The 25,680-nt window shown below is 38.3% G+C and overlaps 1 protein-coding gene across 1 annotated transcript in view; it reads right to left on the bottom strand.

Annotated features, from left to right (window-relative positions):
- The window catches only part of LOC116707721 (protocadherin-16-like), a 95,353-nt gene extending 73,416 nt beyond the window's left edge, over window positions 1-21,937 (bottom strand). The window contains exons 1-2 of the mRNA XM_032545203.1: window positions 21,483-21,937; window positions 11,757-13,577 (exon numbers count right to left, since the gene is read on the bottom strand). Of these exons, the coding sequence (XP_032401094.1) occupies window positions 11,757-13,556 (1,800 nt within the window). The 5' untranslated portion in view covers window positions 13,557-13,577; window positions 21,483-21,937. The remainder of the gene's footprint in view (window positions 1-11,756; window positions 13,578-21,482) is intronic.
- Window positions 21,938-25,680: the final 3,743 nt, after the last annotated feature.

Genomic DNA, 25,680 nt, shown 5'->3' with positions numbered 1-25,680 from the left:
GGAATATGATACGTGATGAATAAAAAGAAACATTTTAAATTCATAAACATAATGTTATGGCCATGACCTACAGAATCACAGGGAAGACTGCTGACTTGATAGTTTTTTAGAAGACAGTATTTGACACCTTCCATAATGAGGCTAAGTTGCAAAAAACACACATTGCCAGTGAAGATGGTCATTCCAAAGGGGCTGTATCTGACCTTATTAAAATAAAGTTGTGTGGTAGGAAAACTCTCATTTCGAAAAAGTGCACAAGCAATATTAATGAATGCAGCTTTGAGATGTTTGTTCAGTCTTAAAAGGTTTGAGGAGATTGACAATGTGAGAACTCAGGTCAGAATCACTGCTTAAACACTAGAGGTGGGAAATATATGTCACTGACAATAGTACTGTAAATGTTGCTTTGAAAAAGGATCAATTTTACATTATTGAGTACTCATGCTGTACCAAACAGAAAGCAAATGGACGACGCATATACGGTAAGGGAGGCCTACAAGGGTGTCCTCATTTAGAAAGCGTGCCTCGGAAGCCAATCAGCAGGCAGGATACAATCTTGTGATTTGCCACATTCAAAAAACTTTCTGAGTTGAATTAGTGCCATAAATTAACTTTTCAATGAAATCGTAATTCATTAGGCGTTGAGGTCACTTAGCAATCAAGAGTCTCCAATTGGCTATACAGAAGATTCTTTTTGCTCCACAGAAAACTTAGCAAATTGCTGAAAGAAACTGTGTTAAAGTGGACTTCAAATATATCTTAAATCTAAATTTTGCTCATTATATTGATTAAACAGGTATTATAAATCTTGCAAAATCTTTGATGAAACAGTTGGGCTGCACAGTGTGGCAGTAATTAGCGTTGATGACTCACAGCACGAATGTACTCACTTTCTTTGTGTGTGGTTAGAGTGTTCTGCCTGTAAATCATGTGGTTCTCTGGTTTCCTCCTTCAGTACCAAGCCATGCATATTAGATAAAATAAAAGTTTCCAATTTGTCCCAAGGTATGAGTATTTTCTTGAATGCCTCTGCTGGCTTTTTGATTGAACTAACCATGTCATGTATTCAGCTTCTCTCCCACTGACCACAGACCATTTCCCTCAATGAGTTTTACCTAGGATAAAGTATGGATGTGTATAGAAGATGAATGATTCAATGGATGAATGAAAGAAACAGTGTGCTTCTAGTTTTAAAAGGTGTTTTCCATTTGAGCTTTGAAGTCAAACTTTTTGAATTCCAAGAGAGAAAAATCTACTGCCGCGCCCCTTAATGTAGTCTGATTAATTCTGTGGTACATGTAGTGTGGTCCAACATGTATTGCTGAACATGCTAATAAATTCAGATGATGTTATTTTGCTAATAGTAGTTTCCTTAGTGTTTCAAATGGTTTCAAAGAAGCAATAAGATGTATATGATTATGTAGCAGTTTTTTTTTCAAATAAACAAAACTCTTGTTGGTATGCACATACTGGTATTTATTCATAATAATTTTGGCACTAAAGCATCAACGCATTCCTACTCAAAATTAAATTGTCTCCCTAAAGTGCACTGCAAAATCGAGATTTTAGAGTGCTAAATAATCTAAAAAGCTAAGAATAACTCTCAAGCTGTTCCTTAAGTTAAAGCTTTATACTTAACTTTTGCCAACCACAGGTCTGTGCTGGTTTAAAAATCCAATATAATTTGCACATGTTCCCTTTACAGCCCTAATTAGTGATATATAAGAAAGTCAATATTGGAAAAAAGGATTTGCTTACAGAATAATTCTGAAGTGGTGTTTCTCATTTGAGCTTAGAAGAGATATTTATGGAGGTTGGCTGTAAGGAAAAGAAAGTCCGATCAGATCAGCTAATGTTTAAATGGGAGACAATACAATAGTCTGTGGAAACTGCATGTGGATATTTGAGGCTTGTGAGTTCGCAACAGGATCTGATGAAAGTTATCATGTATAATTTAGGTTTGAATGGAGACAGCGTCTCAAACCAGATGTCTGGATGCTTTCATTCCTGGGAATGATGCATTGGCTTTCTGAAGTCATCAGCAACTTCTTGTGCACTAGTTTTTCTACTGTTCATTGAGCTGCGTATTGAGAATACTTTTAAAATGTCACAGCTGACTGTACACAGTGTATCTGGATGCCAAACTATTAAGAACCTTGTTTATGCATCCTTTGAGGGTGATAAGCTTTGCTCGAAATCCTGGAAGCAAGCCTACATACGACATGCTTAGGGGACTTACAGCTAACAGTAACATTTCAGGACACATTTATTGTGCTGCATTGCAGCACAGATAGTCATAGCTTCTGCTAGGGATGATTGGGTGGGCACATTTTAGTCCTCAGCCTGAGTTTTGATGAAAGGTTGGTGCAGAATAGCAATGTGCATGACTTCAGTTTGGTAATCATAGCTAAGATCTATTCCTGAATCTCTGAGATACTTTGTATTCCACAAAAAAACTGTAAGACAGCTTTGAGGTAGGATAGGTAGGTCACTGCTTAAGGAATTTGTGCCACTTTGTCAAACATCTAGATGTGAATAAAAAAACACAAGCTTACCTGGTTGTCTGTCCCAAGTCACAGATCTTAAATTCAGCATGCCAGCTCAAGTTAATTACACCAGGAAGTCCCATATCGCACTTTGCTCTGCACACTAAGCCTTACACAGTAATATAAACACAAGCTTTGCTTTTCGACACAAGAGTAAAGAGAAGCAGCAACATAAATCAAGCAACATCAGACCAAATTAACCTTATTGATGAGGTAGACAACCCTCTGGTAATTAGTTCCCCTGCTAAATCTTTAAATCACCTCAGCACTCAGAGGAAATAACTATTAAGCCAAACAGTTGTCTTTTTGTTACAACTAATCATCAATGTGGATGGATAATTATAGGAGAAAAGTGTCAGATGATTACTTCAAACTGATGTCCCCTCTACCTTTTTAATGTCTGCAAACTAATAGCTGGATTATTTTAGTTTTTGGCATGTGACATTAAAGAGGACGTACGTGGTACATGAGCACACACAAAATGGGAATCTGGTTAAAACAGTCTTCAGTCCATTTTTGCTTGAAGCCAATAGAGACAACAGTGGCGAACCACAATGTAAAAGTAGAGGGACTCTTCACACAGTTCTCCCCATCTGTGCGGTGTATCACTCTCTCCCACATGCTTTGCTTTACAAGGCTTGGATAAACGAACATGGTAGAACCGGGCCAGGTAAAAGAACCAGGAGATGTTTTACTTAGGATTGTTTTCAAATTCTCTACTGTTCACTGGGACTTTCATTTGGTTTGGGGAATTTCAAACCAAAATGGGCAATTTTACAAGGAATGTTTAAATTAGTAGCTGCTGTAGTAATATAACTCAAACTGTGGCTTGTAGAAGGGTCAAAACATCAAAAGCCATTGGCTGTAAAAGTTGTAACAAAGTTGAGATGATATGTAATCCGTAGTCCTATTTTGGTTCAATACAAACAAAAACTGCATATATTTTATAGCTCTGGTCTCTAAGCTCATACAGAAACTGAGACATGTTGTTAATATTAATCATCCGCAAAATACCCTTCATTGCCAGAATACAGTTGATTCCCACATAATTTGACCCAACATGCCAATTCAATATCCATTCCTACTTGCTTGGCAACTAAGTTTTTGAAAGATTTCAATGTTCAGTTTTCCTCCTGGGATAATTAGATCTGGTTGTAAACCAAAGCTGGCCTTTTTTGAGAGCACAAAAATGCTCAGTGACTCTATGCTCCAACACATGAATGAGTTTGTTAGGCTGCGAAACATTTTTCTAAATCATTATGGAGCAACCGGGGGTGTTGAGGTTGCTGGCATTTGAAACCGATGCATTCTTTGAAAAAGTCGTTCAGGATATGGAAACATTTGCTCAGTGGTTAGGATATTTTAAGGTTGTGTAATGTAAGACTGTTTTTTCCCCTCTAGGAAGATGCAAATATGCCATGAATGGAAGATTCAACATGCTGGCAACTCCAGATACAGAATTATAAAACACCTCACCCTGTTTTGTGTGATCTAGTTTAGGTGGTTACTGATTTTTGTTACCTGGCAAGCTGTCACTCCGCATCTGCTTCCCAGTCTGGCAGCTTCTGATGGACAGCAGGGGCTTGGATGGATGATTTAGCGCAGATTTGCTTTTGAACAGAGAATATCATGAGCAGATGATGCTTCCTGATGCCCGGCTTGTTTACTGGTGCCAAGTGCCTTGCACATGTGCTGTAGTACCAAGGGGGTGGTGAGAACAGAAGGCCTGGCAGCCGTCATCACAGCCAGTCTCAAGGTCTAACCCCCTCTCCATTAATTTGTCTCAAAGAAGGAGGCAAAGTGAATAATTGCCCCTTTTTAAAAGGTCAAACAAAGAAGCTCTCTCATTTCTGAATGCAACACAGTGAAAACACATGCACCTGTTTTACTCTAATGGCAACCTTTATTCTTGTGGAAGCCAAACCCCAATTGCACTGAGACCCACACGTCAGCCTACTTGGGTCACTCAGAGGAGGACTGAGCCTCCACAGGCAAGCAGATGTGCTACTATCACCTGCCCTCATCCTGATGTCACCAGACCACAGGGACAACAGGAAGAAGCAAAGAGGCGTAACAGGATCACAGTGGAGACACAACAATGTGGGAAAAGGAAATTGGAAGAGATAAGAAACCTGGTGAAGCAGACAAGGCAAGGAGTGACAACCAGACAATGAGACAGGACACCTCAGCGTCAGAAGATATATGTTACAACTGGGATCAACAACTGAATCCCGCAGCTGGGCCAGAGCTTTGTCACTGCTGCCAGAATCAGATTCCCCAGTGGACTGTCAAGTGTTTCCACTCATTTTCTCAGACTCTTTTCTTTCAGAACACCAACACTCTTTCAGATAAAACTAGCAGTCATACTAGGAGGTCTGCTTCACCTGTAGGAGGCAACTTGGGAAACAGACTGTACTGATGAAATGTCATATCCCACTGGATATATATATTTTTAAAAATCTCAACTTTTTTTCCCTACCAGCTTTAAGCAGGAAATCTTCCCAGCTGATGTTTATCTTCCAGAACATTCACTTTAATGGCAATATACCACATGTGACTGACCATAGCCTCTGCACTTGAACACTGAGTTTTCGCAGTGATAGGCAACAACTGACAAAATTCATACAGCATGTTTTGTATTTATATGTAAAGTGAACAGAATGCACTAGATTTGATCTTTCAGATACACTGAACTGTGTTCGCCATGGCCCTTCAAAAGGCAGTTGTTGGAATCAACAACAATTCTACAAGTCTTAAACAATTTTTCATCTCCATGTTGGTGACATCCTGAATCTTCAAAATATGTGTTGTCTGAATGCTGGAGATGCCAGATCTCTAATAGAGATTTCTCCAGCAGTATGAAGCAAAAAGATAACCCCACAGACCTGCCCCTCCCTCCCCTATTTCTGTACACTGGCACCTACCAGGAAGGACACCCCTGAAGTGTGAAAGTATGAGTTTACAAATAAATCTCAGAGTTTCATAATCCAATATGGCATCTTTGTATATATGTTGTGAGAGCTGCTTTACAAAATTCCAAACATTTTAATATGTCTTTTTTGTAACCAAGAGAACAGTGTAGGGGAACTGATCCAAAATGTCGATACTAAATTGGTATCAGTATTGGATCAATAGTAGCGTGATAAGATCAATACACAAGTTTTAGGTTCCCTCTTAAATGTTATTTTATTTTTATGTTGTTTTTCAACTTTAACACAATTTGATTCAAATGGAAATTTGATTTACACTTTAGAAAAAGAATGCACACAAATTAGTTTAGATATTCTATTGTCTATGTGTATCATATTAATATGTTACTAAAGTATTTTGTAGACACCTAGAAACTTGGTCCAAATTCTATCATAGGTTTTTACAAAATGATTCAAATGAAAAACCACAAAAACAGCTAAAGGTCACATGGTTGATGATATATCAAATTTAATTAAAAAGCATCAGCATCACTATCGGCATTACTAGCCTTGTTTTTATTTATATTGGATTGATACTGCCATATGCAGTATCGCACACCTCTACTTCCTGGAACCTTCAAAATACCAACTTCAGTATAAAAGGAGAATCCACCATAAAATTTTGTAAAATTACCATCATACCATAAAACTGCAGTATTTTACAGAGATGCATACCATTCTGACCTTCAAAAAATCTTTCAGCTCATTCAGAGCTTAGGTTTGATCTTATTAAATCCCATTTTCCACTATCTTCTGAATTTAGTAATTGCTGTTAATGTTTTCCTCAAAACCTTCCCCACAACTCTTTCCAAGCTATTGCTGCGAGACTGATAGTGAATTCACAGATGTCTAAACAGACAAAAAAGTCTGTCTGAAGAAACTGGCCTAAACACCCCACCTTCTGTTCAGACGTACATGACCGTTTATGTTCACATCACTGCCCCTGCTCAAGTCAGGACTAAGTGTTCAGGGAAGTATTACATTCACCAACACATAAAGTAGCACATCCAGTTTCCTGCAATTTTGGCATTCCTGGAAAATACTGCTATCCCACAGAGCCACAGCAAAGCTTGGTTGTTATGAGGAGGAAAAAGAAACAGAGGTAAAACCAAGTGCAGAGTCAGCTATGCTTCGAGCTAAACCAGTCTCTCAGTCAAGCAGGCATGTCTAGCATTAAAACTGACAAGTGAACATTTCATTTGACACACACAATGGCCAGAAAATTTTCTGGTGAGAAATGATTGCATGTTTTGTGTACCAAAATACAACTCTGAAATTGGCATTTTCCTCACATCTCCATAATTAGCTTTTCTTATTTTCAGAAAGCTAAAGTCTTGGAACATCTTTATTGTAAAATGGAATTTTTATGCTTGCGGCATGTTCTTTTTTTTTTATAGTCGAACAGGTTTCCTTTCTGCTAAAAAAAAATGTGTCCTCCAATTTTGTGGTCCTTTTGCAGAAATCTAATTTGGATAAAGGTCATAATAAACAGTGTTTATGCACAATCCTTATAAGGCTCAGCAAAACAGAGATTAAACAGTGAGAGAGGAGAAACTGCTTAGAGCTGAAATTAAAAAATTTGGTAATTGTCTAAATAAGCAAAAGGACAAAGAAACTAATTTATGTTTCTAAAGGGCAAATGCATTGCTAAACCTAATTTCTTATCAAGATTCTGTTTAAATTCCACTTTAATTTTCAATCTAAATTAATGAGTCTATTAAAAGCAGCACACAAAAAACAAATAACATAAATAAAATTTCAATGCATCTGTGCAGACGTTTTGAAAGACTATTGAGGAAGGATAAACAAAAGCTGATTCTGTGATTGAATTGTTCATACCTCACCTTTGTACTGATTGTAGCACAAGTGTAATGATATTTTTTTTTCAATTAATGTAATCCACCTTTTTTACTAGCCAACACTGGAGTGAGGAAATGGTTTTTAGGGATTGAAATTAGCCTTATACACTTTTGGCTGGTGGTTGCCAGCAGGTGGCCAGTGTAGTAAAAAGAGTGCAGAAACCATGAGAGGCTGGTGTGAAAGAAAAGACATTCATTCAATCAGTCATACTTTTTTCTCCACAGCAATTATGAGTAGTCTTTTTCCTCTGTAGACCGGCTACTTTTATGTTGGTAGGAATGGAGAAGTGATTTAGAGTGCCACTTCACTGAGGTACCTCTTTCAACTAGGCTGCCTTTAAAGAATTCAGCACAGAATAATGAATATGTCTGAGGGTTGCTGTTTGAATGCTGGGAAAGTTTTAGCTGTAACACTTTTCTAAAATAAAATCTAGAAGGATCACAGTTTTTCATCCCAAAAGACATTAAAAAGTCATGGCCATAGCAAACAATCCAATAAAGGAAAAAAAACCCCTGAAAGTCTCAAAACACAATTGATACCTTTGAGAGAACAGTAATTTTTAACAAAAGCACAGAGAAAGAAAACACCTTTTAAGCGTCATACTGAGTCACAGCTTCAACAAAGAAAAGTTGTTTTCTCCAGTAACTACTGCAATCAGTTTGTCTCAAATTGCTGAGGGGGCAGCAGTAGCAGTGATGAAAGAAAAAGATCCTTTCTCTAATGAAAGTAGGAAAGGTGACATACAAAAAACTTATTATGGCCTATCATCACACCCCACTAATGGAAAATGAAAGGGGATCAGATAAGAATTTAAGAGGCAGACAGACCAGCAGACAGAAAAGGAAGCCCCCCTGCTCATGTCACCTCCGCCACTTCTGCAGGCGCTTGTCAGGGTTCATTTCCCCCACAGCTGCCAAGAGACCCCTCTCGCTTTTCTGCTGGAGCCAAAGGACCCCCGCAAAAAAAAAAAAAAAAACAGACAGAGGTACAATTCTTAGCAGAGATCCTCTATGTTAACTCAAAACTGCAATGATATTTGTAAATTATTCTCTGGTGAAACATTCTGATATAACCAACTGAAAAGATTTATTACTTAAACAAATGATAAAACAGTACAGAAAACAATAAATGACTAACTCCTTAAGCCAAGAAAACCTCACTTTATTCTACACTGTTTCCTATTGCAACGCACATACTGAATACATGGCATTTCAGAAGCAACTTTCAGATTATCTTTCTGTTTAAGAATGTTCTTTATAGTCAACTGTAAAGGACTGACAGGAAACAGGTGAATGAAGTGGACCCACCAATATTGTGCCCCTGATCCACCACAGGAGGTAATAAACCCCAAATCACTATGAAGTTGAAGGGGTAAAACAGGATTAGGAAATAAGCAAGACACAGAATATGAAACATAACAAAGAGTTAATCTATCGCAACAGGAGTGCAGAGAATGGAAGGACTACACGGTTAACCGTTTATCTGATTTCAGAAATAAGCATAACATGTTTAGGATGCTTCACAACCACTTTGCTTCTCTTTAAAGCACTGAGTATAACTGAAAGGCCAGCTTGATGACTGTAACACAGCTCTGCTATAGGAAAAAATTCCTATCAGGTTAAATCTCGAATTCATTTTTTTAGGCATTGCTCAGGTGAATAGTGTAAGTCGTAAGCTACACCTATTTGATTCCATAATTCCTGCTACATGGTCTGTAAGCACACATGGCCTGGTATATCAGAAGATCGAACTGTGCAATGAAAAAACTAAAAGTGACTGATAGATTGGTTAATTATTTTGAAACTGAAATGAACCAAGGTATGTGATAGTGGTAATTCATTGTTCAACATGCCCCCAAAAAATCTATAGACATAGATTAATTGCTTACCTGGTCATTAAGTTGTATATAACACAGTGTCAGATGCTTATTAAGGTGATGCTGAAATTTTAAACAGATTTATGTGATTAGGTATTAAAAAAGTCTCTCCCTCATTATCACTTACAAAATTTTGTAATATTGGCTTTCATCCTACATTTATGGATTCAGGGCTGATGTTGCCAACATCTTGTCAGATGACATGCAGTAATTACTGGTTTGTTTAATTAGTTTCCTAATGTCACGGAAAGGATACACATATTTGTAATGTAGTGCACAACTACAAAGAATGTCTCCTCTTGATACATGAATGCAATCTGTAGAACATAATCTAAAAGGAGTAGCATGAAAATTAAACTTAACTTAAAATGAACAGAAGTAATTAATGCAGGACATAAGACTAAGAATACCACATTATAAGAATTGCACAAGCAGTTAGGTCCCTGTATATCATTGGATTTGCTGTGTAATAATATAATTTGACCTCCACACTATTTGTAAAACTTGCAAAAGTAGGCAGAATCAGGATAGCAAAAAAGTAGACTTAAATTAGTAATGCCTCATAACACATTTCAGCTTGTAACTCAGTGTTTGTAAAATGTGGTTTTCCATGTCATACTTGACTTACCCACTGAAGGAAATGTTTTCTACGCAACCGATCTTCTCTATTGAATTACAAAATTGACTGCTGTTAACTTATTTTCAGTTATCTCTGGACTTCCCTGATCTGATTATAAAATTATTTAAAAACCAAGTGATGTATAGTGGAACTTGACAGAAGAGCACAGGCGCAGAGCCAGATTTCATTGGAATAATCATAAACTGCTGTGCTGGTGACCCACAGAGTAAAATAAATAGAGAAACTTCAAACCTCTGAATTAATGATCACAATGCCCTTATTGTAAAGGGGTTTTTTTGGACCAGAACTGTGGATGGAAAGGGGACAGACACAGTGAATTTAGTCTACTGAGAAAAAAGGCAGTCATCTGATGTCTTGCTGTGATGTTTGGATGTAAAGCTGGCACCCTGAGTAAGAGCAGTCTGTTCTCACATGGTCCGCCAAATACACATGACTGCAACAACTAGGCATGCCAAAAAAAAAAGCCTAAAAGCAGTGCCTTTCAGTGTCTACCTCACATTTAGCCAACCAATTTTGCATGGTGTGGGAGCAGCAGTGAACATAGTGACCATGGATCATGAACAAATGTTTAGTATTTGGTTTGATTACATTTTTTTACAACCAGCTTCAGAACACCTCGAAAATCTCATTGAGGTTTATAGATGAAAGTCAGAAGAATCGGAACGATGCTACCTAAAAGGAAACAGACATTTCTGTGGCTTGTTTGGCTGTGAGAGAGTGAGAAAAAAGAACACTTCTTTAAAAAGCAACAGAGCTAAACAGAGTACTTTATAGGATAGCATGTTTTATTCTGGTAACTCATGGCAGCCTTTTGGAAACCTCTACATTCAGTTGAGAACACAAAAAGACACTGTTATTTTGGTATGCTAGTTGTGCTAACGACACTCATGGTCAAAAGAAGATGAGAAAGTCAGTTCATAAAAAGCACACTCCTTAACAATTTGGACTTTGTTTTAAAATAACAGTAAAACCTTTTCTGCACCCCCACAGCACTAATATTAATCTGTTTCTCAGATAAAAAAACAACTTTTTGCAAAGTGTTTTATATATGTTCTTATACTTCTTAAAAAAAATTTAATTAATCTGTAAAGTACACATCAAAGTGTTGTAAAAGCTGGAAATTATATTCTCCACAAATGTCTGATTGGTGCAAAATTATATATATTAAAAAAACACACAACTCAAAAATATATATAAATTACTTCAATAACATTAACGCCCAATGAACTTCTTTCCCATTGTAATATCGGCCTTTTTCCATTAAAATTGCCAGACATAGTTGAGAAAACAACATTTCCAAGGAAACAAAACTACAGCTGAATAGAGAGGTGTAATTTGTCTGAACTTTAATTAATCTTGTCTTCTGTGGCCATTTTTTTCCCACAATGAACAAGGCTAATTAAGTTGCCTTTTAAAAGTGACATAACATATAATTCTTTAGATAAAGCCTTGAATTTGTCTCTGCCTGTGTATGTGAAAAACCCTTTTGTGTCTGAGCTGACAGGGTACTTTAAACTGCCCCTGTTACCCTGGAAACCTTTCGAGAGGTGAAAGAAAGGACAGCCAAAATGGAGATCATCTTGGCCTAAAATTGCAGGTAAATCCTCAATAAGGCCATCCAATTTCAACAGCTTTACCAATAAAAATAATTTGCCTCAGAGGAATGAAAGGTCTCAATAAACTCACTGAAACATTGTCTGCTATTGATTCTATGAATTTACATTAGTTTTGTCTTTCCAGAAATCTTGCCTGTGATTTTCAGGCAGCACCTTTGGAACTCGGCCTATAACTGGAGGAGTTCTGATTAACATTAATCTCTCGACATACTTTCACTAAAACAAAAATCCAGAGAAAAAAAGTCCTACCTGTAGAATGCAGGTCCCTGGAGCTGTGTTCTCCTTGATGGACACGTTGTAGAAATTTTTCTCAAAAACAGGCTCATTGTCATTTATATCCTGAAGTAAGATGTTAACCACTGATGTGGAAGAAAGGGGAGGTTTTCCTCCATCTGTGGCAACAACAGTTATACTGGGACTAGGGTTCTTTTCATAATCCAGCTGGGATAGAGTGGTAATAATGCCTGTGATGGAGTCTATACTAAACCAGCTGTAGTAGCCACTTGGATCTTGCAGGATGCTGTAGTTAATATCTCCATTTGGCCCCTGGTCTTTATCTCTTGCAGTTACCTGCAACACAAAGCTGCCTGGGAAGACCACTTCGGGGATCACTTGTCTGTACACCGGCTGATCAAAAAGAGGAGGGTTGTCATTGATGTCAGTCACCTGGATGACAAAGGAGGACTCCGCCCGTAGTGGGGGTGTGCCCGAGTCTGTTGCCATGACCCTCAGTTCATAGGTGTCCCTCTCCTCCCGGTCCAGAATCTGGTCCACACAAACAAGATATATGATGCTATCTTTTGTTGTCAGGCCAAATTTTCCATCTCCTCCTTCTAACGACACATTCACATTGGCATACTCTCCGTAATCTGGGTCGGTGACTGAGATCCGGGCTACATACTGGCCTGGCTGCGCACCTTCGGAGATTCTAGGAGACCCATCCTCACTTAAAAAGATGATAGTCATGGTGGGCTGGTTGTCATTGTAGTCTCTGACATGAATGGTTACAAAGGCATTGGTCACTTCTGGATGGGTTGCATTGTCTTGAGCCTGGACCACAAGCTCATGGACTCTTCTCATCTCAAAGTCCAGCGGCTTGTTCAAAGTGATTATCCCAGACCGAGTGTCCACGACAAAGTACCGATCGGGGTCACTTTGCCTCCTGTTGATTTCATACAGAACCAACCCGTTATCACCCTCATCGGCATCTGTTGCAAACACCTGGAGGATGTTGCTTCCTGGTTGGAGATTCTCAGATATGATAGCATGATAGCGGCTCTGGTTAAAAACAGGAGCATTGTCATTTATATCTTGTACAATAATATCTAAAGTTATCTGGTCAGTTCTTTTGGGTGAACCGCCATCAAAGGCCTCTAAAGATAACGTGTAGGTTGATCTTTTCTCTCGGTCTAGAATGCCATTGACCACCAAGTCCAGGAAGAGAACCTCACTGCTTCCCCTCCTTGTCTCCAAGGTGAAGGCCTGGCCAACATTTCCATCTTTGATAAGATAACCCTGTGTTGTGAACTGTCCTTTATCACTGTCCACAGCTGGCTCAAGAGGAAATCTTGTGCCAATGGCTGTCTGCTCGGGAATTTTAAATGTCACTCTTTTTCGGGGAAACTTTGGAGCGTGGTCATTTATATCATTTACGTTGATAGTCACTTCAACAGTCACACCTGTCATGGTGACTGCAATGAAGCTGTATCTGTCTCTCAACTCCCGGTCCAGAACTTTGGCAGTTTTAATTATACCAGTGCTTTCATCTATGTCCAAATCACTGCCCACTCCAGTGCCCTCATGGTCGGAGATGAAATACAAGGAAGCCGTGACACCAGGAGGAAGTCCAGCGCTGATATCACCCACAACTGTGCCAGCTGGTTGTTCCTCATCTAGCTGTAGCTCAAGGGTCCCAAAGACAAAAGATGAATGGAGTGTTAAAAGCTCCAAGGCCACATACACTATTAGCACTATCCTTCTGCTAAACCACCCATCAGAATGCAAAGGATCCATTTTAAACTTTCCAAAACCCTTGGCAGCTGTCTTCATCTTTGCTTCTTCGTTTTAAGCCTGAAAAAACACAAAAAGACGGAAACCTGAGTCATATCAAAGTGTCACAACACCAGGAACCAAGAAAAATATTTACTTAATATTTCTAAGGTATTTTAAGAAAAAATGGGAATGTCTTTAACACCTTCTCATATGTTTTTTGGCTGATTTCTCTACCATAATACAGAAAAGGTCTAGTATATAAAATTTTCCAACACGTCTTAGCTCAGCTAATAAGTCAGCACCTTGTTCCTTCTTTAAAATTCTTCTTTTCTATGGAAGCAGCCAAAACCCAGACCACAGCATACCCCCTCAGAAAGTGAGTCTGGGGGAGTTTCATGCAAATAAGGTGAGAAAATCACATTTGCCTGGAAAACCTACATGTTTTCTGGAGGAGCATGTTCACATGTAAAGCAGGGAGTGTGTGTTTCTGTTGCATTTACAGTGGATATGAAAAGTTTACACACCACCTTTAATGTGACATGTGTCCTGCATTAAGTGAAAAAGCAATAAATCTGTTAGAAGGAAAATGTAATAAAAAGAGAAGCTGCAATAACCTGATTACATAAGTGTGTACCCCTTAAACTAATAATTTGTTGAACCACATTTTGATTGAAGTCCAGCCTTCCATATTCCACCAGGCCTTCAATTATACAGAATCTAAACAACCATAAATAAAATTTAGCTGCAAAAGTCAGCTAAGCTTAACTTTCATTTCCATCCTTTAGCTAAAGCCACAGTTTGCAAAGAGGTTACAAAGAACCACCATAGCTACAAGGGCACAAAAACTGTTTACCATGGTACATTAAAGACAACCTTTCAAAACGTTGTCTTTACAGTACAGGTGTAAAATAACCCTGTATTATTTGGTAAATGTGTGTAGTGAACTGACAGGACTGTACCCAATATTTTTGGTACAAATAATGCGGCGCCTCTGGATTTGAACCAAAACCTTCAGAAAGTCGAAGATGAAAAATGAGTTTATTGTTCAGCCTCACTGTGACTGCAAGCATTTGACAAAACCCAACAAAATTACTTCAACAAAGGAAAACAGAGTACAGAACAAAATCCAATCGAAAACCAGTGTGGTCACCTGGAGAGGGCTGTGAGAAAGAGATGTCCTCAATCTACTACGGAAAACTTTTGCCAGACAGAGTGGGTAAATATTGCCAATTTAAGTTGTGGGATGCCGACTGACTCTTCTCAAAGGGAGATAGAAGGCTAAAATTGTCTTGATCTTTGTGACTCTGGTTTTGTGTTCAGCTTTATTTTGGTATTTCATAAGCCATTTCTTATATTTCCTGAAATCAACTTCAATTTCTTGCCTCCTCGCACAGCTCCACACAGTTTCACCTTATTTACTTTTGAGCGTAAATATCTCTCAGTTGGTCAGATCATACTGATTCAGGAAGATGTGACTTGTGTGGGGAAAGTGAGACAATAGAACATATAATGTCTATTTGTAGCAAAAACCAGAAAGCAAAGCAGGACTAATCAGTCTTGAAATTGATAAATAACAGTCCAATCTCTTAAGAAAACAACCCTATTAAGACCCTTTGATGTATGTGAAAAGATTATTTTTTGTCATTTGAAGTTAACCAGATTACTTACAAATATAGGGTGTTTTCTTTTTGTTTGTTTTTGGGATTTTTAGCCTGCTTTTCTTGATTCACATTCCATTTTATAGCCAACCACTATTAAAATCAAGAAGATGATCATCCTATCTTCACACAAGCTTGTTTCTCTGTCATTTGCATTTTTAAGTAAAGCTATTTATTTTCACTTGGCTGTCTCATGCCTGCGTTTGAGTCTTACTCTAGACCATTACATAACAGATATTGAATTAGAGGTGGTTAAAAAAAAGTATAAGCTTAAGGATCCACAATTATGCGACCTCTGCAGAGCAAATGTGTATTCAGTACACATTTTCCCTCTAAAAGATTTTTTTAATCATTTGAATTGCACAGGATACATGTTCAGTTTAAAAAAAACAAAACAAAAAAAAACACTTTTTGCTACCTTAAACTGATTTTAAAAACAGATTTTCCATAGCAAAAAGCATCCATGAAGAATTTGGCATTGCACCCACTCCACCACAGACAATCTGTAACTGAGAATGGGAGACACTGTGAAGCTGTGTGGAAACAGTTCAACAAGATAGTCACCATCTGCTGAATAATCCTGAACCACTAAGTGTTTGGCACACAGAAAATTATCATGTCTTTTGAATCAAATGGAGAAACTGGCTTCCCAGTAGTGTGCGGTTCTGTCTAGATTGAAGTAATTCAAAACTACTTTCCTTGTTTTCAAAGAAAGTTCTACTTTAGCTTGGAGGAAACGTATAAAGACGAACGTAACACAGGATTGAATTTCTAAACACCAAAATTTCTCAAGAAAGCTTTCCAAGACTCCCCCCAGTGGTTTAACAGACACATACATGGAAACATTCACAACACATCTGTGTGTGCATATGTGCGTGTGTTTATGAGTGCGAGTGTACCCACTAAATCCCTCCCATGTGTCTGTGAGCGCAGTGTGGTGATCTGTCTCAGCCACGGTAGTAGCGGTGTGTTTGAGTGACAGAGTAGTAGGCTAGAGCAGAATTGAAGGGCTCCACGCAGTCTACCTCTTTCCCTTTTTCTGGCTCGACAGCATTATAATTGAGGTCCTCTGGATGTTGGCCATATGTACACAAGATTCCAGGCCTAATTTCAGTCTGCCATAATTCAAAGCCCACAACACAGAAAATGCTAACTTTTAATGTAGTAAATTCCATTTTATGTGAGCAGAAAGAAACCTATAGGGTCTTGTTTTAAAGTATGTAATTTAATAAAGTGTTGCAAGTGGCTGTCTGTAGTTAGCAGCAAAACTAACTTTGATCCTAATGTCCTACATTAAGTTCAAATTTATATTTCTTCCAAGAAGACAATGTAAACTCCAAATAGCACAACCTTAAAAGTCAAGCACTAGAAATTCACCGTTACATTCCATCACTTGGATTGCCTTGCATGTTCTCCTCTTGGCAAAAATATATAAGCACACATCCATGACAGCCTGAAAATCTTGACTCTGTGTGAACTTTGTAGTCTCAGTATTGATTTACTTTACAGCAACAGTGGGGATAAACTTCAACATCCAAAGCACAAAAGGGAGCATTTTTAGGCCCTCATCTTTGACCAAATGCCACGACTGAAATAATGCATTTTCTAGTTGAGCTCCAGCAGTGGACCTCTGCAGAGCAGTTCAGCCTAATGGATATAGCAGACACAGCTGGGTAAGACAATTGCACAATACCAAGTTTAGTAAAGTGTGTGGTTTAAAAAATATATAGAAAGAAAGGAAAACACATTTTTGTACTAATGCCAATAAGTACACCAAGGGAGAAACAAACACAGGCGCAGAAACATAACGCGATATAAGTTTAGTTTCTGAAAAACAGAACTCCAAAGTTAGAATATTTTATTAATGTAATGGTGACAAGAGGCAGTTCTGTAAAATAAACTCTTTGTAAAAGTGCTCTCATTCAGAAAAACACAATATTCTCCCATGCATCAAGAGCCACAGATTATGTTTAGTAATTTCCACTGGAACTTATTCCCATGTATCAGAAACAGTAAACGTGGACGAAGGTGCTCTGGTAGGCTAAGACTATTGAACGTTTTGACCCAAATGCAAAGTTCTGTGTGACAGGATACTAAAACTAAACCTTAACACCAGTCACAGTGTGAAACATAGGGGTAGCATCATGCTGTGAAGATGCTTTTCTTCAGGATGAACACAAGCTAAATACAACCCTTCACAAAAACGGTTATTGAGCCTACAAAAGAATTGAGACAGCACCATCCTGGAGGACAGTGACCCCAATCAGACAGAAAGCTCTACAATGGAATACTTAAGCTTAAAGCGTAATCATTTGTGAAATTGGCCCCATGCAGACCAAAATCTATTTGAGAATTTGTGGCAATGTTGTAAAATCTGTCTGACCTCCAGCACATCACCACTCATTCATGCTCTCTTTGTTCTTCCTCTTCTACCCGCCTCACTGTTCCCTCCTTCCGCCTCATCACCAAGGGGAGCAGAGCCTTTTCTCACTCTGCTCCCCAACTCTGGAATTCTCTACTTCCTGATATCTGCAATATCGACCCTCTTCTTACTTTTAAATCACAACTCAAGTCGCATCTGTTCTAGTTGGCTTTTTCATTGTAATTTCTTGATTTTTTTTTGTTTTTGTTTTTTTTCTTCAGCATCTGTTTTCACTTTTGGTTTATTCTTGCATTTTTTCCTTGTAAAGTATCATCGAAAGGATGATACTCTCCTTTTATTGACTACTGCTCTAGTCAATATAAAGAGAGTAGAGTCAATGAAAAAGAAAATGAAATTTAATGTACGTACAAATTAAAATACATTTTCATTGACTCCATTCTCCTCTGACAAAGATGAATGGGCAGAAATTGCAGCCTCTAGCTGTCCAAAGCTAGTAGAGAAAAGACTTGCAGCTGTAACTGCGGTGAAAGGCAGTGCTACAGATATTCACTCATGGTGATCTGAGTACAAATGCAAGCTATACTTGTTCTAATCACTAATTTTTAAAAACATACACTATTTTCCTTCCACTGAATAGTTAAATTCCCCTTTGTGTTGATCCATTACAAAAACTTATCATAAAATTCATTGAAGATGGTGGTTGTACTGTGACAAAATGTGGAAAAAATCCAAAGCAATAATTACTTTTGCAAGGCACTGTATGTGTGTGAGATTGTTAGTAATAACTTTAGCAGTGGCCTCATTTTTCTTCCTAAATCCTTAAAACTAAGCCTGTCAACCAAACAATACCAAAGCTGTAGGTTTGAAACAAATATATTTCTGAGCACTTTGTTAGATGAACTGAACTGAATGCTGAAAACATCAGGGCTGTGATTCATCTTCCTCTCTTGTTATTCACACCTCATAATGGAAAATGTGTTCCATTTTGCTCAGAAAGCAGATTTGCCAAAATGTACCTGACTTCTCAGGTTTCTCTGAAGTATTATTTACGTCCTGCACTGCTGCAAAACCAAACACATCTCTGGTTAGGCATGTTCCACTAAAAACAAAAGCAAACTTCTGTCTCTCACCTTGAGCCAATACAGACACTGAATGTGATATAACAACACTTACACAAAAAAAAAACTTTTAGAATTTGGAAGTAGTGGAAACTGCTGCTGCACATGAAGCTAAAACAACTGCTTTGCATTTGATCTAGTAATATGCATTTCAGGATTGTCTATATGAAGTTGCAAACATACATATTTTTAATCTTGTGTTATGTCTGTAATTTCACTTACTCAGAGAACAGCTTGAGGTCTAGCAGCATAAATCAAAATACAGTAGAATATTCCTCAAAAGCAATGGGACAGCTGACCTACTTTAATAAACACAACTAAATTTTTATTATCATCAGACAAAGAGGGGCAACTATAGTGACAGACTTTGTAAAATGAGCATGTCAGAATTCCAGTTAACTCAAAGAAAACGTCTGTGGTTTCGAGACCATGCCAGCCAAGCGAGGCTCAGAGGAGCCATAATGGAAACCACAGACAGAGCAGCAGATTGCCTGGACATGAGGATGACAGGCTTAGCACAAAGCAAACTAAAATGCTATGAATGTTGGCCAAACTAAGTGCTCCGTTTCTGTGCCTCACATTAGTCTTTGAAACCTCGCTCTGTGTGCATGTAAAAAGAGCAGGAAAAGCCATCATGGGCCTCCACATGCATGTGTGCTCCCCTGGTAATAACAAACACTGTGTTGAAAAGGCACACTTTCTCCTTTTTTCCCCCCTCTGAGCCCTTTAGCCAGAGTATATGAGGGTGCGTGACAAGACGAATCATCTTCTTACCACATCAAGAGCAGCATGGGTCTGTTTAACTATTTGTTTAAAATGTTCTAGCTAAAATAATAATGATATATTTTAAAGTGAAACTTTTTGTCACTGCACTGGCAGCAGCACACAGTACTGCATCAGTAAAAACACATGTGCATTTAGTTACAGTACCAGTGATGCAAGAAGACAACAACTAAAACAAAAGGTCACTACACCGTATGTGAGAATACTTAAAGGGATAATCCAGGGTTTTCTGAAGTGATGTTCTGTTATAAACATCCGGATGTCTACCTGTAATAGATAACTCCCTTTAAAACCAACCTGATCTCCAAACATCACAGTGGTTTATGTAAACACTACTTTATGAAAAGTCATCACATTTGAAATGAGTGGTTATTTACACAGGAACCTATAGTTATTTACACAGGAAACTGAGGTCGGCCGAAGTGTTCCACAAATGACCCTCCTATGTGAAACAAATTCTTTCCACTCAAAGAAAATTAAGGCAATGTAAAAATAAAAAAAACTTAAACCACTATAATAATTTTCCTTTTTACATCACCTTACTTTTATATCAAAGAGTTAGTCTGGCTGGAAAAAACATGTTTTCCACTATCAGCATGTGTTTCACACTGAAAAATCATCAGTGCTGCACAGCCTCCGACCTTTATTTCCCATGAAACAATCACATCAGTGTAGGTAATTGCCCTATGTAAGCGTGTTGATACTTAGCATTTGCATAAACTGTTTTGACTATTTCTTTTAGATTTTGTTCACAGGTGGCCTTTATTAACACCAAGCCAAACGGGGAAGGAAGTAGCAAAAGGAGAGGACGGATATGAAGCAAATAGTCTAGAGTCGGAAGTTGAACCCTGGACTGTTGTCTCAAGGAATAATTGCCTTTGTATAAGGTACTTATGCTCTACTGCTGAGCTTCTCATTACCTGTGCCATGACGGTTTTAAGAAGAAAAAACCGTCAAGACAGAACAAATCTGGTAGGGTCTTGTCTCCTCCCAAGCTGTTAAATCCAACTCCAAGACCAACTATTTGGTTTAAATGAAGATGCCAAAAAAGTTTTGGGTTTTTTTATGACCTGTTTGTTATGTTTTTATAAAACCTAAGTTCACAATCCTGGACAATTCCTTTAAGTATTTTTTAGAATTCAAGTACTTTTAGGATTTAAAAGAAATTTCTGGAGTGGAAAAGCTGGACATCTCCAGAGACGGAATATGGAACAGACAGTTTTATGAAAAGTTGTATAAAACACTGACTTTATTCAAGCAGGCTTTCTTCTTTTCCAGTGTGATTTAAATCTGGTCTGCATGCAAACATCAGCATAAAGTTCTGGGCTGAAGTTGGTCCTAAGGTTTTGTTATCTGTATGAACACAACTAAGCATATTTGTCGTGGCCAACTGCACCATAGCAACCGACACAACCACAACTCGGGTGCGAGGTGATGAAACCCTGTGGAGGTTTAATGAATTTATTAATTGAGGGAAAGGAAGAGCCCATTCACGGTTAATGAACATAAGTCTGCCGTCACAGTCATTGTGCCGTCATGTGGAACCGTTTGGTTTGGGCTCAACTGGCGCAGGAATGAGGCGTAAAAAGCGCTGCAGCGGCTGCAGCAGCTCCGAGGACAATAACTTCATGCTGCACAGTTTGAGAGGAATGTTTTCGTCTCTGGGGGGCTTTAATCACAAGCGACAAAAACGGGCTGTAAATCTCTCTCTCTTTTTTTTTCTCCTTTGGCCGCTCTTCAAAGTATAGGCTATGTGCGGGACTTTTGTAATTTTACAAAGAGTTAGAAGAGGGCAGTGCTTCTAAGCAAAAGTGTCTCTTTTCAGAAAAACCTAGGTACTATTATATCAAACTTTTTCAAGTTAAAAGGAATGTTTCAGCCACCTAAATGCAAAACAAAAGTTGACATAATCCTGTTTTGTTAAATTTTTACAAAAGCATTGACAGCAATTTAATGACTATTCTTAGATATTTAGACTACACTGACAGTCAAGCCCATCTCATCAGGGAGTTAGAAGATCCTTACTGTGAATGATACTCACATTCATCTGTTCCTCTGTGCTGTTTTTCATGCAGAACTACAATAAATCCACGCTCTTATAAGTTCCCCGTTATGAAGCACAACGTGAAAGTTGCATCCATCCCAGAAAAAAATAGTTGGGTCTCCTTCTTCAGTGAGTAGCCTAAAGAGATCTTCTCTGCAGAATTAGTTTCTTTCAAGAAATCCTTCACAGCCTCTTTCGGATTTCCTCACGAAAAGTGAAAATGCAAACTTGCGGCAAACTTTCCTCATCTAGGGGACGCTCTCAGCTCTGCGGCAGCCTCTGCCTGTCTGTCTGTACGGCTGCAGACACACTGCTGTGGCTGCTGCGCGCTAACTGAGACCAAGCGATGTGGGGGCCGAGCAGTGGACGTCCGTCTCCAAAATCTGATTTATTCAACACGTGACGGGCTGCAACCTCCTGCTCTTCTCCTCTTCAGCGCTGCTGCTGCGGCTGTGATTGCTTTAAGGAGATACCGCAAGGAGGCAGTCCAGGTTTGTGCTGAACTCTGGTGCCACCAACCTATCCAAAAGAGAACTGTAAGTCACTTTATATTTCAAATGCTAACTACTAGAGTATTTTCCCCATCATGCACTGTTGCGTCCAAATGTATTAGAATATCATAGAAAACTTAATTTATTTTAGCAGTCTTTTCAAATGACTGTAAATATTGAATTTCAACTTAAAATCAAAGCTCAATATCCAGTAATTAAATTACTGAAGAAAAAAAAACTCAAGTGCCTGCTGACAACAACAACAAGCACATTGTGTTGATGATGATGTATGGATTTCAACAACAGGAATTCACAAACAATACTTTTTTCTTTCCAAAACCACGCTGAAGAAAATAAGCTAACAATTCCACTTTGTATATGGGTGCATGTCACCACATGAGTCGAGCTGAACAGCTGGCTTTAATAAATATTATGGAAGATGGTAAACTTTTAACAGATTTTCACATAGATTTTGAAAGACTATAGTTGCATAGGGTTCATTCTTACATATCTGAGTGAGAGTTTGACTCAGAGAACTTCCCAAGCCATGATGACGAGTCTTCAAAACTTTACTGGGTACAAATCTGTTTGAGGTTTCACTGTGTATTTTCACCACTATTCTTCACTGTTTGTATCACCTTAAGCTGTTCTGTGATGCGCAAGAGAACCTTCAAAATAACAATGAAACTAGAATGAAATCATATTATAAAACAACCTAAGATCCTGGGATCCTAATGCTCAATGTTTACACTCGCACTTGACAATGGCTGTAAACAGATGCACATTTATACAACCATACCTCTTTGAAAAGCAGAAGTAGAGCCTCCTCCCCAATCAACAAGTATGCAGCAAGTAGTTTTTGGATGGTAAGTGCAAAATTAAACACTTGCTTTTCCAGCCGTCATTGTACAGCACACCCAATGACTGCTGTTTTGTTGCAGCTGAAACTAGCTGATCAAATATGCTGGAGCTCCACTTGGGTTGCTAGGCGAGGGGTGGTGCTCGGTTGGGGTTACTAGGTAACGGCGTGGTACCAGTTGATTGTGATTTAACAATTGGGAGGTTCATTTTCCAGACACCAAAAAATATTAACTTGTAGCCGAAACTGACTGGGTGTTTGCTTTGACTGCTTTGGCTATTTTTAAACACAATTGAGACCCAAATAAAAGTATAAAAATGTGCAAAAGGTGAATTTGGCATGATTGGTCCTCTTTAAGTTTGTTACGATGATGCTTTATGAGTGATGAGAAACTGTAGCACAATGTGATTGTCTATTTTGAAAACTGCCCAGACTGGTGACACTATCAATAAAATTATTTTAACATGAGAGAAAAACCTTAAAAAAACAACAACTTATCAGACACAATGTAAACAACTGTAATGTAAAATAATGGCTCTGGCTTAAGGGCACTCAGGCTCTTTTCCAAGGGTTAATTTACTACTGCCCTAATATCCTCAACAAAAACACAGCATCACAAGAAGGCCCAGCCATCATACACAAAGCATTTTCCCTCAGATGTTAGCAGTCAAGGAGCCCCCTGGGGGTATTTTTCATCTAAAGTCTAGAAAAGAAACAAAGCCCGCAACTTTTCCTGGGATCTTGTGACTCTTGAAAGGCACATCGGCTGCATCATCTGTCAGCTCCCTGGAGGAAGCCCACTTTTATCTCTTGTAGTGCAGGAGTCATAACTGTGCCTTGCTACCTTGTCAGTCATTGGAAGCATTAAAACAGACTGAACCTGCGCCATGTTTTGTTTCGAGCTGATAAATGAGAGCACAACAAAGTGCTATCCGCTGTGCCAGTGTCGTACTGAGGAACATCTGATACCGTTTGGATGCATCTTCAGGATTTATGTCGTGATCACAAAGAAAAGACATCATACTTACTCTTGGTTAAACAAAATAAAGTAGTTTGACTTATGATAAACAAATCCAATGACAGTACACATGATTTAAAGTAATGATGCAGATGTATTGTTTTGTATGCTGTGAATACGAAAACCAAGCCATAAATGAAAAGTGGTTGGACAATGTGCTTCCTGCCAGAGCACAAGATTTTTTTCAGCTAAATCTTTTTTTCCCCTCCTGGCAGCCCAATCATCTACCCCCACTATGTGAACCTCTCTATCACAGAGTGAAATGACTTCCAGAGGTGCCAGCTTCTCATTATAACTGTGACAGCAGTGTACGCAAACTCACATAGACATTTATGCACCTCCCAAAAAAGCCCTGATAGCCCAGTACTTTGCTTCCACAGGGACAATCATCTACTCTACCTGCAAAAACTGTCACAGTTTCAATTCAGGAAAATAGATTTTGTTTTAATACACATCTTGTTTGGACATAAAGTTTGATAGGGTTCAGAAAGGATAATAGAGGACACTGTATAAAAAATGCAATGTCTGCACAACTCAATTACAAGGTTTAATAGAAGTTAGTGTATAAAGGTAGGGCTACACAAAAATATGATAAAATGACAAAAAAATAAACCTTTTTATTCAGTTTTCTGTTTTCACAAAAACTGATAAGAGACAGACTTTGATGAGAGTGATGTGGTTCTCTACTCAGCGTATCAATCAGCCAGGTGGCAGCAATAGCATTCAGTTAAAAAAAAGAAACAAATCTCCTGCTTCACAAAAAAGTTTTCTTTTGTTTATTTCTATTTCCAGTCAGTGTGGATTGGCCTCTCTCCTATGGTCTGCATGGTATGAAAGAATATGGCGGTGTGCCGTGGTTAAAGTTGAATTTGAAATCTAAAGTAAGCTTTAGCTATTGAAGTGCTTTGTCTGTTTGCTTTTTGTAAGAAATATGCAATGAATTTGATTATCTCTAGTTCAAAATCCAAAATGCCTGGACAGGCCACAATTAAACTGAGTCAGTCTGGTAGCTCGCCAGGGTGCCATTCATTCAAGAACCACTGCTAAGCCTTCTTTATAGTGTGAGCTAAAGTAATAAATGAGATGAGATTATTTTTCTCGGGTTTGATTAAGGAAGGCTGAAGGCACTTATCAAGATCAATTTTTTGTCTGCAAATTCATTTCAGTATAAGTCTTGTAGACATATAGACTTAAGTATTGTCAAATTTCCTGTTAGCATTCTTATCAGAAAACTTGTAAGGATGAGAGAATTGTCTTTCACTGTGATGTATGCTCAAAGATGAAAAGATGTACTGAAATTAAAATGTCAAACTGATTCATTTAGTTATGGGTTCAGGCAGATTAGTACAGACTCTGTGAAAATGTATGAGCACATGTATAATGGAGTGACTGTAGCTCAGTGCCCATAGATACTTATTTCACTGCTCCTGTGAGTCATAACAGATTATGAATAAAAACTAAGGTGTGGTAATGAAGAATAAATCTGCAGTTCTACTTTGAGGTTAGGCCCTGTCCACATCACAAGCTTGTAGTCCTAGTAATTTTTCTGTCATGCCTATTTTAGAGATATTAAACCATGAATGAAAAACCACAGCGCTTGGCTCACTGATCCCCGCTCAGAGGCCATGGCAGAAATAATAAACAGATCAAATTTAATCAGTGATAAAGTTAAGGGTAGAAAAGCTCAGTCTATCAGAAAAGGTTACTATGATCTAAAACAAAAAGGGTTCCATCTTAAAAACCTTTGAATTAGTTTACCACAGACAATAGGATCCATTTTTTAGTTGCCCTTTATAACATATGAATTTCTGTAGGTTTCATGTTTAC

Source organism: Xiphophorus hellerii, chromosome 18 (assembly GCF_003331165.1).
Source record: "Xiphophorus hellerii strain 12219 chromosome 18, Xiphophorus_hellerii-4.1, whole genome shotgun sequence".
Classification (NCBI taxonomy): Eukaryota; Metazoa; Chordata; class Actinopteri; order Cyprinodontiformes; family Poeciliidae; genus Xiphophorus; species Xiphophorus hellerii.
This window is presented reverse-complemented; position numbering and strand designations above follow the sequence as displayed.